Here is a 15,298-nt window from a genome sequence, read left to right on the forward strand (position 1 = left end):
ACCAAGATGACCTGTTCGTAGATTCTTCATCATATGTGGACTTGGAGTAGCATGAAACGATGCTCCTGAATCCATAACCCACGCATCAATTGTATTCTTAATGCAGCAAACAAGGACGTTATCATAATCATCTGTTGCAACTGCAACATTAACTTCCTTTGGCTTTGATGATGTTACTGGCTTAGTGCACTGGTTTCGGAAGTGCCCAGTCTCCTGACAATTCCAACATTTAATATCATTCCTTGTTCTCGACACACTCCTTCTTCTTGACTTTAACCTGCCCCTAATGTTACTTCTGCCTTTTCTCCTACCCCTCTCTTCTGTGCTCAGCAAGTTTCCTGATGGTTCTCCTGAGCTCTTTCTTCTTATATCTTCTCCGAGAATAAAATCACGAATGCCCTCAAACTTGAGCTTTGAGGACTCTGTGGATCCACTGATAATTGTGACTGAACCTGGCCAGCTTTCAGGTAACGAAGATAATAATAGAAGAGCTTTGACTTCGTCATCGAACTTGATTTCAACTGACAGTAACCGAGAGATAATATTGTTGAAGTTATTAATATTGTTGAAGGATTGTCTAAATCTCACCTCCCCCATACACCACTCAAGTGGTATTGGGTACTGTTGTTGTTGTTGTTGTTGTTGTTGTTGTTGTTACTGAAGCACCTTCTTTCAACCTGGTGTTTACCAACTGTCTGATCAAAAACACCTTGTTAGAAGCAGACAGCTTCTCATACATATTTGCTAAGGTCTTCATCAAACCATGTGTCGTGGTTTCGTTCACAATGTTAAAGGCAACACTTTTTGTCAACGTGAGTCTGACAACTACTAGGGCTTTCCTGTCAAGTGTTTTCCACTCGTCGTCTTTCATTCCTTCTGGTTTATTCTCATTCAAGGCATCGATCAGATCCTTCTCACATAACAAATCTTCAACCTGCATCTTCCACTACCCAAAATCTTGCCCATCAAACTTGTCAATTTTAATCCTTCCTTCTTCAGCCATTTAGCTAGCTTTATCAGATCTGGAACAGCAGCAAAAAAACACCTATTATTGGGCTGTAATTGACGGCAACAGAGGCTCCTGTTGGTGTTTATCAGCTGTGAAGAAGGTGACGGCTGCACCTTAATTGTAACAGTAACAACAAATCCTAACAGTAGCAGCTGTTAATGAAGCTGTTAATGACGGTTGTCCTTGATTAAAAAAAAACAGCAGTAGTAGACTTGTAACAGCAACAGCAGATCTGTAATCTGCTTAATCGAACAACAGCAACAATTGGAGAAGGTGACGGCTGCACCTTGATTGCGACTGTAGCAGCTGTTGGTGACGGCTAGGGTTAAACCTGAGCTCTGATACCAGTTGTTAAGGCTAGAACCTGCCTTTTATCATAGTAGCAACCCTAATCGACTAGCAATCACACACAATACAGTAGCCGAATATAAACACAGAAAATAAAATAACGACACAAGAAAATTATAGTGGTTCGGTCTCGATGTGAGACTTAATCCACTTTGGAACTAGATAGTGATTTTATTATTTTGGAGGTGATACCAAGTACATACAATTGAGAGACTATTTATAGACAAGGATTAGAATAAGCCCTAGTCTAAATAAACCCTAGTCTAAATAAACCCTAAACCGGCCCAACTAAATTAGGGTTGGCCAAACCCTAACTTAACCACCAAGCTAGCTGCCGTTTTATTTTAGACCGAAGCCTACACCCTTTACAATTATTATTTATTATAAATATAAGAGAATATATTAATATACATAATAATTGATATAACCATTAATGCTTTCAAAAATGATTGACGCATGAATCTTGTTATGTTCGACCCATTTGACCCATTCACAAGACTCATTTGCCCTGTCTCTATTTATTGAACTTTAGGATTTGATACCCATTAAACGCTTTCCTTTATTTTGTTTAAGATCCAATGGGGTGAAGAAACACTTATTGGACATTTTTTTTAAGTTTTGGTTTACATTGTCAGACATAATTTTTTTCCAGGCCCAATTGACCAGAAAGCTTGACCCATTTGACCTAATTTTGAGAGCATGGCTCTCAATTGCCAGATATAGTGTTTGCTTACAATAGATATCTGGGTTAATATTGATAAACATTTGCCAACACTTGAACGCATGGTTGCAAACGGCGGTTGCGGTGGTTTGGTGACTAGTCCGGCCCGTTTCGCCCTGAAACGTTTAATTAGTTGGTCAACGCTAAAAAGTTTAAAAGTCAGGTCAAATTTTGGAAAAAGTCGGGTCAAATTCGGTCAAAAGTTGACTTAGGCTTCGTTCTAGTGTAAACGAAGAAATTGACAAGTTCATGCTCCTTTTGAATTTTCCGTGAATGCGTAAATACACAGGAAACACCGAAGAAACTGAAGCAAGATTTGGTAGGATGCAGTATAAAAGTTTGGTGGCCGTTAGATAAAATGTGAGTTCCTTTATACAATTATGCGGTCATTTTTTGTAATCTTACGTGTTCAGTATTGATAAGTTTTTTTTTTTTTTTTTTTTTTTTTCTCTTTTTTTTTCCGGACAGGTACCATAAAGGTGTTGTTTCATCTTATGACAGTATAACTGGCAGATACAAGGTTAAATGGTTTTTAGTAATTTGAAATATATACTTTTAATACAAGTAATCGCAATAAGTTTGTTGCATTCTATTTATAATACAGGTTCTATATGCTGATGGTGATGAAGAGCTGCTAGATTTGCATCATGAAAAGTGGATAATACTTGATAATTTGAAAAATGACCCTGTTCAGACACCACCAGACGTTTCATTTGCATCAAAGAAACGTGTTGCTGAAAATTTTGGTGGCAAGGTACTACTTAAATGTTCACTAATTTCTATAAACAATAAGTTTATTTCAGGATAGCCCAGTGGTTGGGCCCGGTTGGGCCCTTAACTCCTTGCAAGAGGTCTCAAATTCAAATCTTGTGGTGGCCAGCGACGAATTGGGAAACAGTTATGGACTGTTCCGGATAGACCGCATACATCAGAGTTAAAAACACTCGCCCTGCCGGGTAGCCTGAACATGGAAAACCTCACAACTCCAATAATTTTGTTTCTTAAGTTTAATGTTTGAAATGTATATAAAAAGTCAATGTTGGTCAACATCCGATTCGACCCCGTGTTGACCCCCTCTCGTGTCTTTTTCAACCGGGTTAAGTGTTTGAAATAGCATCAAACATTACCCAAAGAAGTATTGTACATATCCAACTTATTAGTTTATATTGTATGCATCAAATGTTCAATTATTTTTGCTGTATGCATCCCATGAGTTCATCAGGTAAGCGACGTTTCTGCTTATGTGGCATCCAAATAAGCTGCCACATCAGTGGTATTCACAATCAAGTTTGATACAACAGTACAAACTTTTTATCGTGTTTGCTATACCTGGAAAACGGATCAGGTTGGGTCGGTTTGGATAACGGATCAAAATGGTTTTGGGTTGAAATGGGTCATGGGTCAAACGGGTAAACATTTTGAACGGGTCGGGTCGGTTGGGTAACATTTCGGAACGGGTAATGGGTCAATAGGTCCAACCATGTCATATACTTATACATTTGATTTTTTACATAATGGGTAACGGCTCTATTGAGTCGACAGCAATCGTCGATTTATTGACGACTTGACTAACTCTTAGAGCCTGAATAAAATTCCAAGCAGGATTTAAAACCCATGGAAATTTGATCCTACCATTTTCATGGCATCTATTTTTTTTTTATTTTTTTTTAAACTTTTTCCTACTTAAAGGCCGGAGGTCCTCTCGGAAGCAATCTCTTTATCTGTTGAATAAAGAGAGGGATGACTTTCTCTACTCTTGAGAGTGTTTCACTCTGGGTGAAGAAATGACTTGTCTTTATTCTCAGATAGGGGAAAGATTGTCTACATATCACCTCCCCCATACACCACTCATGTGGTATTGGGTTTTGTTGTTGTTGATTTGATTTTTTACATTTATTATATTGTTTAAGTCATTATTATTTATTATAAATATAAGAGAATATTAATATACATAATAATCGATATAACCATTAATGCTTTCAAAAATGATTGACGCATGAATGTTGTTATGTTCGACCCATTTCACCCATTCACAAGACTCATTTGCCCTGTCTCTATTTATTGAACTTTAGGATTTGATACCCATTGAACGCTTTCCTTTATTTTGTATAAGATCCAATTTTGGGGGGGGGGGGGGGGGGGGGGTGAAGAAACACTTATTGGACATATTTTTTAAGTTTTGGTTTACATTGTTATGCCTAATATTTTTCCAGACCCAATTGACTAGAAAGCTTGACCCATTTGACCTAAATTTGAGAGTATGAGTCTCAATTGCCAGATATAGTGTTTGCTTACAATAGATATTTGGGTTAATATTGATAAACTTTTGCCAACACTTGAACGCATGGTTGCAAACGGCGGTTGCGGTGTTTTGGTGACTAGCCCGTCCCGTTTCACCCAGAAACATTTAATAAGTCGGTCAACGCTAAAAAGTTGAAAATTCAGGTCAAATTTCGGAAAAAGTCGGGTCAAAGTCGGTCAAAAGTTGACTTGGGCTTTGTTCTAGTGTAAACAAAGAAATTGACAAGTTCATGTTCCTTTTGAATTTTCTGTGAATGCGTAAATACACAGGAAACACCGAAGAAATGGAAGCAAGATTTGGTGGGATGCACGATAAAAGTTTGGTGGCCGTTGGATAAAATGTGAGTTCCTTTATACAAATATATGCGGTCAAATTTTGTAATCTTACGTGTTCAGTATTGATAAGTTTTTTTATTTATTTAATTTTTTTTTTTTTTTTATTTTTTATTTTTTTCGGACAGGTACCATAAAGGTGTTGTTTCATCTTATGACAGTATAACTGACAGATACAAGGTTAAATGGTTTTTAGTAATTTGAAATATATATTTTTAATACATGTAAATGGCAATAAGTTTGTTGCATTCTACTTATAATACAGGTTCTATATGCTGATGGTGATGAAGAGCTGCTAAATTTGCATCATGAAAAGTGGATAATACTTGATAATTTGAAAAATGACCCTGTTCAGACACCACCAGACGTTTCATTTGCATCAAAGAAACGTGTTGCTAAAGATTTTGGTGGCAAGGTACTACTTAAATGTTCACTAATTTCTATAAACAATAAGTTTATTTTCAAGATAGCCTCGTGGTTGGACCCTGAACGTGTTGCTAAAAATACTCGCCTTGCCGGGTAACTCGAACAGGGAAAACCGCATGACTTCAATAATTTTGTTTCTTAAGTTTGACGTTTGAAATGTATATAAAAAGTCAACGTTGGTCAACATCCGTTTCGACCCCGTGTTGACCCCGTTTCGCATTTTTTTCAACCAGGTTTAAGTGTTTGAAATAGCATCAAACATTACCCAAAGAAGTATTGTACATATCCAACTTAATAGTGTATATTGTATGCATCAAATGTTCAATTAATTATTTTTGCTGTATGCATCCCATGAGTTCATCAGGTAAGCGACGTTTCTGCTTATGTGGCATCCAAATAAGCTGCCACATCAGTGGTATACACAATCAGTTTGATAAGACAGTACAAACTTTTTATGGTGTTTGCTATACCTGGAAACAGATCAGGTTGGGTCGGTTTGGGTAACGGGTCAAAACGGTTTTGAGTTGAAATGGGTCATGGGTGAAACGGGTAAAAAATTTAAACGGGTCGGGTAAGGTCGGGTCGGTTGGGTAACATGTCAAAACGGGTAATGGGTCAAATAGGTCAAACCATATCGTATACTTATACATTTGATTTTTTACGTTTATTATATTGTTTTAGTCATTATCATTTATTATTTATTATTTGTTATAAATATAAGAAAATATTAATATACATAATAATTGATATAACCATTAATGCTTTCATAAATGATTGACGGATTAATCTTGTTATGTTCGCCCCATTTTACCCATTCACAAGACCCATTTGACATGTCTCTATTTATTGAACTTTAGGATTTGATACCCATTGGACCATTTCTTTTAATTTGTATAAGATCCTATGGGGTGAAGAAACACTTCTTGAACATTTTTTTAAGTTTTGGTTTACATTGTGAGGCAATTGTCCAGACCCAGTTGACCAGAAAGCTTGACCCATTTGACCTAAATTTGAGAGTACGGGTCTCAATTGCCAGGTATAGTGTTTGCTTACAATAGATATCTGGGTTAATATTGATAAACTTTTGCCAACACTTGAACCCATGGTTGCAAACGGCGGTTGCGGTGGTTTGGTGACTAGCCCGGCCCGTTTCGCCCAGAAACGTTTAATTAGTTGGTCAACGCTAAAAAGTCAGGTCAAATTACAGAAAAAGTCGGATAAAAGTATGTCTACATCGGTCAAAAGTTGACTTTGGCTTTGTTCTACTGTAAACAAAGAAATTGACAAGTTCATGCTCCTTTTGAATTGTCTGTGAATGCGTAATACATAGGAAACACCGAAGAAATGGAAGCAAGATTTGGTGGGATGCACGATAAAAGTTTGGTGGCCGTTGGATAAAATGTGAGTTCCTTTATACAAATATATGCGGTCAAATTTTGTAATCTTACGTGTTCAGTATTGATAAGTTTTTTTTTTTTTTTTTTCTTTTCTTTTTCCGGACAGGTACTATACATGTGTTGTTTCATCTTATGACAGTATAACTGACAGATACAAGGTTAAATGGTTTTTAGTAATTTGAAATATATATTTTTAATACAAGTAAATGGCAATAAGTTTGTTGCATTCTATTTATAATACAGGTTCTATATGCTGATGGTGATGAAGAGCTGCTAAATTTGCATCATGAAAAGTGGATAATACTTGATAATTTGAAAAATGACCCTGTTCAGACACCACCAGACGTTTCATTTGCATCAAAGAAACGTGTTGCTAAAGATTTTGGTGGCAAGGTACTACTTAAATGCTCACTAATTTCTATAAATAATAAGTTTATTTCAAGATAGCTAAGTGGTTGGGCCCGGTTGTGGGCCCGGTTGGGCCCTTAACTCCTTGCAAGAGGTCGCAAATTCAAATCTTGTGGTGGCCAGCGACGAATTGGGAAACTGTTCCGGATAGACCGCATACATCAGAGTTAAAAACACTCGCCCTGCCGGGTAGCTGAACATGGAAAACCTCACAACTCCAATAATTTTGTTTCTTGAGTATAATGTTTGAAATGTATATAAAAAGTCAACGTTGGTCAACATCCGTTTCGAACCCGTGTTGACCCCGTCTCGCGTCTTTTTCAAACGGGTTAAGTGTTTGAAATAGCATCAAACATTACCCAAAGAGTATTGTACATATCCAAGTTATTAGTTTATATTGTATGCATCAAATGTTCAATTATTTTTGCTGTATGCATCCCATGACTTCATCAGGTAAGCCATATTTCTGCTTATGTGGCATCCAGATAAGCTGCCACATCATTGGTATTCACAATCAAGTTTGATACAACAGTACAAACTTTTTAACGTGTTTGCTATACCTGGAAAACGAATCAGGTTGGGTCGGTTTGGATAACGGATCAAAACGGTTTTGGGTTGAAATGGGTCATGGTTCAAACGGGTAAACATTGTGAACGGGTCGGGTCGGTTGGGTAACATTTCGGAACGGGTAATGGGTCAATAGGTCCAACCATGTCATATACTTATACATTTGATTTTTTACATTTATCATATTGTTTAAGTCATTATTATTTATTATAAATATAAGAGAATATATTAATATACATAATAATTGATATAACCATTAATGCTTTCAAAAATGATTGACGCATGAATCTTGTTATGTTCGACCCATTTGACCCATTCACAAGACTCATTTGCCCTGTCTCTATTTATTGAACTTTAGGATTTGATACCCATTAAACGCTTTCCTTTATTTTGTTTAAGATCCAATGGGGTGAAGAAACACTTATTAGACATTTTTTTTAAGTTTTGGTTTACATTGTCAGACCTAATTTTTTTCCAGACCCAATTGACCAGAAAGCTTGACCCATTTGACCTAAATTTGAGAGTATGGGTCTCAATTGCCAGATATAGTGTTTGCTTACAATACATATCTGGGTTAATATTGATAAACTTTTGCCAACACTTGAACGCATGGTTGCAAACGGCAGTTGCGGTTGTTTGGTGACTAGCTCGGCCCGTTTCGCCCAGAAACGTTTAATTAGTCGGTCAACGCTAAAAAGTGAGGTCAAATTTGAAAAAGTCGGGTCAAAGTCGGTCAACATCTGTCAAAAGTTGACTTTGGCTTTGTTCTAGTGTAAGCGAAGAAATTGACAAGTTCATGCTCCTTTTGAATTGTCGGTGAATGCGTAAATACACAGGAAACACCGAAGAAATTGAAGCAAAATTTAGTGGGATGCACGATAAAAGTTTGGTGGCCGTTGGATAAAATGTGGGTAACTTTTATTCTTTTATACAAATATATGTAGTCAAATTTTGTAATTTTGTGTGATCAGTATTGATAAGTTTCTTTTCGGACAGGTATTATAAAGGCGTTGTTTCATCTTATGACAGTATAACTGAGAGTTACAAGGTTAAATGATTTTTAGTAATTTGAAATATATGTTTTTAATACAAGTAATCACAATAAGTTTGTCGCATTCTATTTATAATACAGGTTCTGTATGTTGATGGTGATGAAGAGCTGCTAAAGTTGCATCATGAGAAATGGATGATTGAAGAAATGGGCGAAAAGAGACCGACTGAATCTGGTCATATGACACAAAAATTGTAGATGGATCCGACAAGTTAGCTGGTGAAACATGGATCGCATTAACAGATTAGTAGAAGATTTTGGGATAAAAAAATGCTGACAGGAATAGATGAAGATCATTTGTCTCTAAATTTGTTTTCATGATCTTGTAGATTTTAATCTAATCTTTAGTAGTTAAATATGCAATGTAGATTTTAATCTAATGTTAAAAGTAGTGTATTATAGGGATCATAACCCTGTTTAATTAATTATTTTAGTTTAAATTTTGTTTTTAGCCAGCAAATTGTGGGATTTGTTGAGCACAATTTGTTCTGTTTGATTGTCTCTCAATGCGTTGAATGTTGAATCGTTAACATTTAATGCATTTGTATGTAACATCGGAATGATATGTGATGGTGCATAAAATGAAAATGTGATAAACTGTTCAAAGTTAAAAATGGTCAAAGAACTTTGTCTCCAAACCAATTACAAGACGAAAGACGAATACTATTGAACAACGAACTCTCCTTCAAGGGATTGTCTCCAAACATTGTGGAATTCCTAAATCTCCAAATGAACCAAAATAAGGTTGTGACAATGACATATAATCCCTGTTTGGACTCCATGTTCTATTAAACCATGATATTCATTCGTCCCACGATGAACAAATAGGAATGTTGATGCCGGATCATATACGTAGCTTGCGCCATAAATCAACAACATCGAACCCGAAAGGACGTGATCTAGAGATTCCGCTCGCCCATTGCGAATTACACGACCAATATCTTGAATCTCGAGGCCCCTTATTGACAAATTTAACCTCGTAAGAAGCCGGTTTAGCGCACTCTCCAAATAAAATTGTTAACTTTCTGAGGGATGAGCTTGCACCATCTAGTAATAAAGTGTGTCTGCGACACTTGCATCTTGTCTAAATGAGTTCGAGTGCTACTCACGCTGAATATTCTATCATTCGAAAGATTCTAGTGCCACGAATCAGGAGTATCTGAAAGTGAAACATGACCAATTTCAACAACCATATTGTCTAGTAACCGAGTGTTTCTCGATCCGATATCACCCGACCAGGACAATCTCCACGACCCGTTTACAACTCTATCTGTTAGTTTGCAATCTTTTTGAGTATCCAAATGATATAATCGATTGTATTTTTCTTTCAAACTCCCACAACCGACCGAATTATCACCCAAAAATAAGTGTTTATACCATCCCCAGTTTTCTGCGCAGAACATTAGCATGAAAATGGCTAATTTCGATTGAATTGGGAAAAAGTTTGACCATGATATACCACCTGGGCCCCAAATCATAGACCCGTCGATCCCAGCTCCTACACTATACACGGAATTCACTATTTCTGCCCATTTTTCTTCTGGATTATCTACATAACGCCAAACCCATTTGAACATAAGTGCATGGTTAAACGCACGTAGACTGCCAATGTTTAGACCGCCATCATCAAGAGAAGAAAGGGTTTTGTCCCAACTAACCCAAAATGCATTTTGCGACTACCTTCCGAGGAATCCCAAAAAAAAATTGACCGCAAATCTTCTAGCTCGTTAATAATACATTCCGAACATTTAAAGCAACGAAAGGAAGTAGATGCCAATACTTCCAAGAACCCACTCAATTAGAGTTGAATGACACCCGATTGAGGAGATTAGCTTTCCAAACTGAAAGTCGCTTAGAGAAATAATGGATTCAATACCTTGTAGTTGGATTTACAATTCATATTAACACTCATTGGAAGGCCCAAATGGTCAAATGGATACGGCCCACACATACAACCAATATCCCGTGGATAATTATCTACATCGGTACCGGTCACACCCAAGGCATACAAATTGGATTGGTTTACATTGATTCTCAATCCCGAATAAGGATAGAAGTTGTTAAACACCTATATAATACCATCTAAATATCCAAATTGTTTTTTGTCCCAATTCGATATGACTATCGCATCATCGGCATAGAGTAATTGTGATAGTTTGATACCTCGATAACCAGTCGAAGCTTCCTTAATTAAATTCCGCGACGCATAATCAACAAAGAACAAATGTAAACCTTCTATAACGAGCAAAAAACGAAAAGGACTCAACGGATCACATTGACGAAGACCACGTTGAAGCTCGAATTCCCTTGTTGGACTTCCGTTTACAAGAATGGATGTACGATCCGAACGCAAACACATCATCACTCATTTTCGACAAGTTGTGACGAACCCCAATGTGTCGAGCATATGATCAAGAAAAGACCAATTTACCATGTCGTAAGCTTTCTCGAATCAAATTTGAGGACATGTAAATAGAATTGATATATAAATTTCACATACTTTACTTTTAAATTTGTCTTTGAACTAATCTATTTTATTTTATTTTTTGAATTGAACAAATTTAATTTTTATTTAATTTTCAAAAATACCCGGTAAATATACTCATTCTGTCAGTGACCAAAAATACTTGATACATCGATAGGTTTTATATCCGTACAATTGGGTTCTGAAAAATTAGGTTTTATAAAACTTTTACCAAAATCCAATTGATTCCAATGCTGAAAACCCTAACCATATACATACATTTGCTTATATAAATCTCAAATTGCCTTTTCATACTCCTTAGGGTTTGTATTTGCAGTGCAATCAAATTAAAAGAAAAATGGATTATGAATTTCAAGTAAATGCGTTGGAACAACAGCTTAAAGACGCTGGCCAACAGCTTTCATCTCCCCCTTCTTCAATCAAACACCTTTTAGACCTTCTTGATGTAAGCAAATTTTCAACCTTTTTTGATTTATTTTCAGTAATGAATTTCATTATAGTTGCAATTAAATTGAAAAATCCCCAATTTAATGGTTCATGTTGCTTGTAGTGGTAATTTACAGGATATTAATCATATTATTATATTACCTCATTACATTATCATTGCATTGTCATTACATTATCATTACAGTATAATATATGATAATAGTTACTTTATGCTGGTTCTTTACAAATAGATATTAACAAAATTATAGTTGTAGCTGCCTATTCTATTACTAGTATATGAACCCTAATTTTTTTTAACAGCAGTTCGATATCACCCTGGGACTAAACTACCCATGCGTTTCATCTCCCGCAGTTGCATAACCCGCCCCCAACTGCTGCCCAGGAGGAAACCCAGCCCAACCCGAGGGCATGGGCGGTAAAACCTCCCTCCCCCACTGCCCCTGCAACGCAATCTGCGGAAAGGCACCCTTGGGTGGAATTCAAGGGTTAAGGGGCAACCTTGTGTGCAATGTTGCACCCCACGGGAGTCGAACTCCTGACGTCTCGCTAAGAGAGGCATGCTGCTACCACATGAGCTACACAAGGTTATTAATCCTCATTATAAAGCATTATTTAGCTATTTGGTTCCATAGACATATACATACTCAAATTTAGTGGAACGTTAAAATCCAAAAATGCGTGAGAACCACAAGATTAAGTTTATTATCATGCTATGAACTTCAAATACTGAAATTTCCTGTTACAACACATTTTATTTTATTTGTTCATATGTCAACACGTGTTTTTACATGTAATGTTAGGGTTTTCAACCATTTTTGTGTTTTCATTAGAACTATTACCATTATCCAGATTTCATCAAATGTGAACGTACCTTAATGTTGTGTTTCTCATGGTTGTCGCCTTTTTTTTTTTTTTTTTTCTCCTTTGAAAATTATATTTTTATGTATTATGTATGTATGTATAATTTTGTATGTGTTTGTTGAACGGGATAGCTAAGCTTTCTCATTGTATTTGTTTACGAGTAATCAACTAGGTAGCTACAACCATGATAACTTTTTTGCACTCAATTTATTATAGAGTTTAGCTTTTAAAACTTCTCCACATGAATACAATAATTGAAAGACTTCTAATTAACTATGGTATGTTCATAAAAGTTGCTAAAGTTTTGAACTTTTTGTCTTTTTCTAGAAAACCAAGCGACTTTTGACTTGTGTGGGTCAGTCGCCATCGGTATCAATGCAAGGTGCACTTGTGCCTTCGATGGGTGCATTAATCGGCGATGAATTAATAAAACATTCAGATATGAATGTTAAAGTATCAGTGGCATCATGTCTTTCTGAAATAATAAGAATAACCGCACCAGAACCATCTTATCAAGATGAAATTATGAAGGTAATTTTAACCAGTCGAAGATGGTTTTTTCATTATTATTTTTATGTTAGTTGTAATTATAATCTAATGGTTTTTGCTCCATTGTAACATAGGAAATATTCCAGCTAAATGTGATGGCTTTTGGTGAATTGTCGAATATGAGCAGTCACAGTTATCATAAAGCTATTCACATTCTCCGATCTGTTGCTAAGGTTAAATCTTTCTTATTGATGCTGGACCTCGAGTGTGATGATTTGGTCCTTGCTATGTTCGAGCAATTTTTAAGTAAAATTAGGTGAGGCTTTTTCACCGGTTTAGTTATATTCTTATATTGTGGGCATATGATGGATAAATTTGTTAAAGAATCATATGGTAACTTCGGTGTTGTAAACTTCTGTCATAGTCAGTAAAAGTCTAGGCTGGTCAAAGTTAGGTCAAAATTTCCATAATTTTATACCTAGACTTCGCGCCCTATACACTATGTTGAAATGCCTATGTTTGATATATTTATGTCATATATATTACTAAAAGTCAACGTTAGTCAACGTCCGACCCCGACCGACTAGTGGTTTCATCAGAAAAATGTGCATTAACGATTATCTGAAATTAAAGTTATAATCTTTATGATAATGCAGGTCAACTCACCCTCACATAGTATACTCAGACATGGAAACTATCATGACTTTAGTTATTAAAGAAAGTGATGAAATATCAACCGAGCTTCTATCGCTTCTAATTTTGCATGTCACAAAAGAAAATCGGGTACTTGTATATATTTTAATTTATTTCTCCATATATATTACAGTATATTAATATTATTTATATTCCGGCAGTCCTGGAAGATTTATATGATATTTTTTTTCAGAATGTGTCGCCTGTTTCTTGGAAATTAGCAGAGAAGGTCCTGATGAATTGTGTTGATACACTCAAACCCTACTCTGAAACAATAACGAAACTCCTAAAATCGGATCCTGATAGTTATGCTGAAGTAGTCACACTCATATGTCAGAATGCGAATGGAATTGAACACATGGTCCGTTTATATACTCTCTATATATGTTATTCAAATATTTATTTCTAGAAATTTATATTAATTGCAGAACTCTAATCATCGTTGCAGGTAACGAAATTAACAAAGAGGGGTCGGCCGAAGAAGAAGAAAGATTATTCATATCAAGATAATAGCCCTAATTTAGGTCAGAGTTTACATGAAGATACGAGGAGAACCAGAATGCGGGACCCATCTAAAGGTTCGAAAAATTCTACAAAGCAGTCAACAATAACAGATGACGAGATCTCATCTGATTATGATGGAGTACAAAATAAAAGGATTTTTTCTACAAAAAAACGCGTTGCTAATGATTTTAATGGCAAGGTACTACTTAAATTTTTACTAATATATATATAATAATCAATAAGTTATATCTGTTGTATGATTAAGGGTTTAAAATAGCAAACGGCGGTTAGGTTACTAGCCTGTCCTGTTTCGCCCAAAAACGTCTAATCAGTCAGGTTAAAGTCGGTCAAAAGTCGACTTTTTGTCTGGCTTGGTTCTAGTGTAAACGAAGAAATTGACAAGTTGATGCTCCTTTTGAATTGTTGTGAACTTTGAATGCGTGAATACACAGGAAAAGCCGAAGAAATTAAAGCAAGATTTGGTTGGATGCAGGATAAAAGTCTGGTGGCCGTTGGATAAAATGTGAGTACCTTTATTAATGCGGTCAAATTTTGTAATTTTTCGTGCTCAGTATTAATAATTTTTTTTTACGGACAGGTATTATAAAGGTGTTGTTTCATCTTATGACAGTATAACTGACAAATACAAGGTTAAATGATTTTTAGTAATTTGAAATATATCTTTTTAATACAAATAATCGCAATAAGTTTGTTGCATTCTATTTATAATACAGGTTTTATATGCTGATGGTGACGAAGAGCTACTAAATTTGCATCATGAAAAGTGGATAATACTTGATAATCTGAAAAATGACCCCGCTCAGACACCAGACGTTTCATATGAACACAAAACTGAGAAGCCGATTGACAACGTGCTGCAAGACGGTGCGCCAACACGATAGTGGATTCGAAAGACGCTAATGTTTCTTGTTATGTGGGTAATCAGAAGGATGACTCGGTCCTAAAACCGGACGTGTTTTGTGAACCTAATTTAACTGGAAAACCGATTGAGAAAATGCAACACATTACAGTTTAAGTATAAAATTAATGTAGATTTTAATCTTATTATAAAAGTAGAGTGTTAAATGATCATTATGATGTTCAATCCATTTAATTTAGAGTTTTCGTTCTATTTTTGTTTTTAGGCAAGTTGTGAGGTTTGTTGCTGACCACAATCAGTCTTTTGTGGTTGCTGAGTTGCTGGTCAAGCCCTTTCACATAGGAGTATAGGACCAAATATGTGACTTCATTTCAACTC

At 35.9% G+C, this 15,298-nt stretch overlaps 2 protein-coding genes across 2 annotated transcripts; both read left to right on the top strand.

Annotated features, from left to right (window-relative positions):
• The first annotated feature begins 2,140 nt into the window (after positions 1-2,140).
• LOC139867872 (uncharacterized) lies at positions 2,141-8,759 on the top strand. Its single transcript, XM_071856221.1, has 13 exons — positions 2,141-2,236; positions 2,368-2,438; positions 2,547-2,598; positions 2,683-2,832; positions 4,650-4,720; positions 4,841-4,892; positions 4,978-5,127; positions 6,469-6,539; positions 6,642-6,693; positions 6,779-6,928; positions 8,347-8,417; positions 8,507-8,558; positions 8,643-8,759. The coding sequence occupies exons 1-13, from the start codon at positions 2,141-2,143 to the stop codon at positions 8,757-8,759; spliced, it is 1,155 nt and encodes a 384-aa protein (XP_071712322.1).
• Positions 8,760-14,033: 5,274 nt separating this feature from the next.
• On the top strand, positions 14,034-14,979 carry LOC139866218 (sister chromatid cohesion protein PDS5 homolog D-like). Its single transcript, XM_071854370.1, has 4 exons — positions 14,034-14,239; positions 14,493-14,563; positions 14,639-14,690; positions 14,775-14,979. The coding sequence occupies exons 1-4, from the start codon at positions 14,096-14,098 to the stop codon at positions 14,940-14,942; spliced, it is 435 nt and encodes a 144-aa protein (XP_071710471.1). The 5' UTR covers positions 14,034-14,095; the 3' UTR covers positions 14,943-14,979.
• Positions 14,980-15,298: the final 319 nt, after the last annotated feature.

The sequence above is a fragment of the Rutidosis leptorrhynchoides genome, chromosome 9 (genome assembly GCF_046630445.1).
Source record: "Rutidosis leptorrhynchoides isolate AG116_Rl617_1_P2 chromosome 9, CSIRO_AGI_Rlap_v1, whole genome shotgun sequence".
NCBI classification, from domain to species: Eukaryota; Viridiplantae; Streptophyta; class Magnoliopsida; order Asterales; family Asteraceae; genus Rutidosis; species Rutidosis leptorrhynchoides.

Coding starts and splice junctions, on each gene's coding strand:
- LOC139867872 (XM_071856221.1), top strand. CDS start 2,141: ATGGTTGCAAACGGCGGTTGCGGTGGTTTGGTGACTAGTCCGGCCCGT. Junction 2,599..2,682: donor GTATAACTGGCAGATACAAG/GTTAAATGGTTT, acceptor TTTATAATACAG/GTTCTATATGCTGATGGTGA. Junction 6,694..6,778: donor GTATAACTGACAGATACAAG/GTTAAATGGTTT, acceptor TTTATAATACAG/GTTCTATATGCTGATGGTGA.
- LOC139866218 (XM_071854370.1), top strand. CDS start 14,096: ATGCGGGACCCATCTAAAGGTTCGAAAAATTCTACAAAGCAGTCAACA. Junction 14,564..14,638: donor TGGTGGCCGTTGGATAAAAT/GTGAGTACCTTT, acceptor TTTTACGGACAG/GTATTATAAAGGTGTTGTTT. Junction 14,691..14,774: donor GTATAACTGACAAATACAAG/GTTAAATGATTT, acceptor TTTATAATACAG/GTTTTATATGCTGATGGTGA.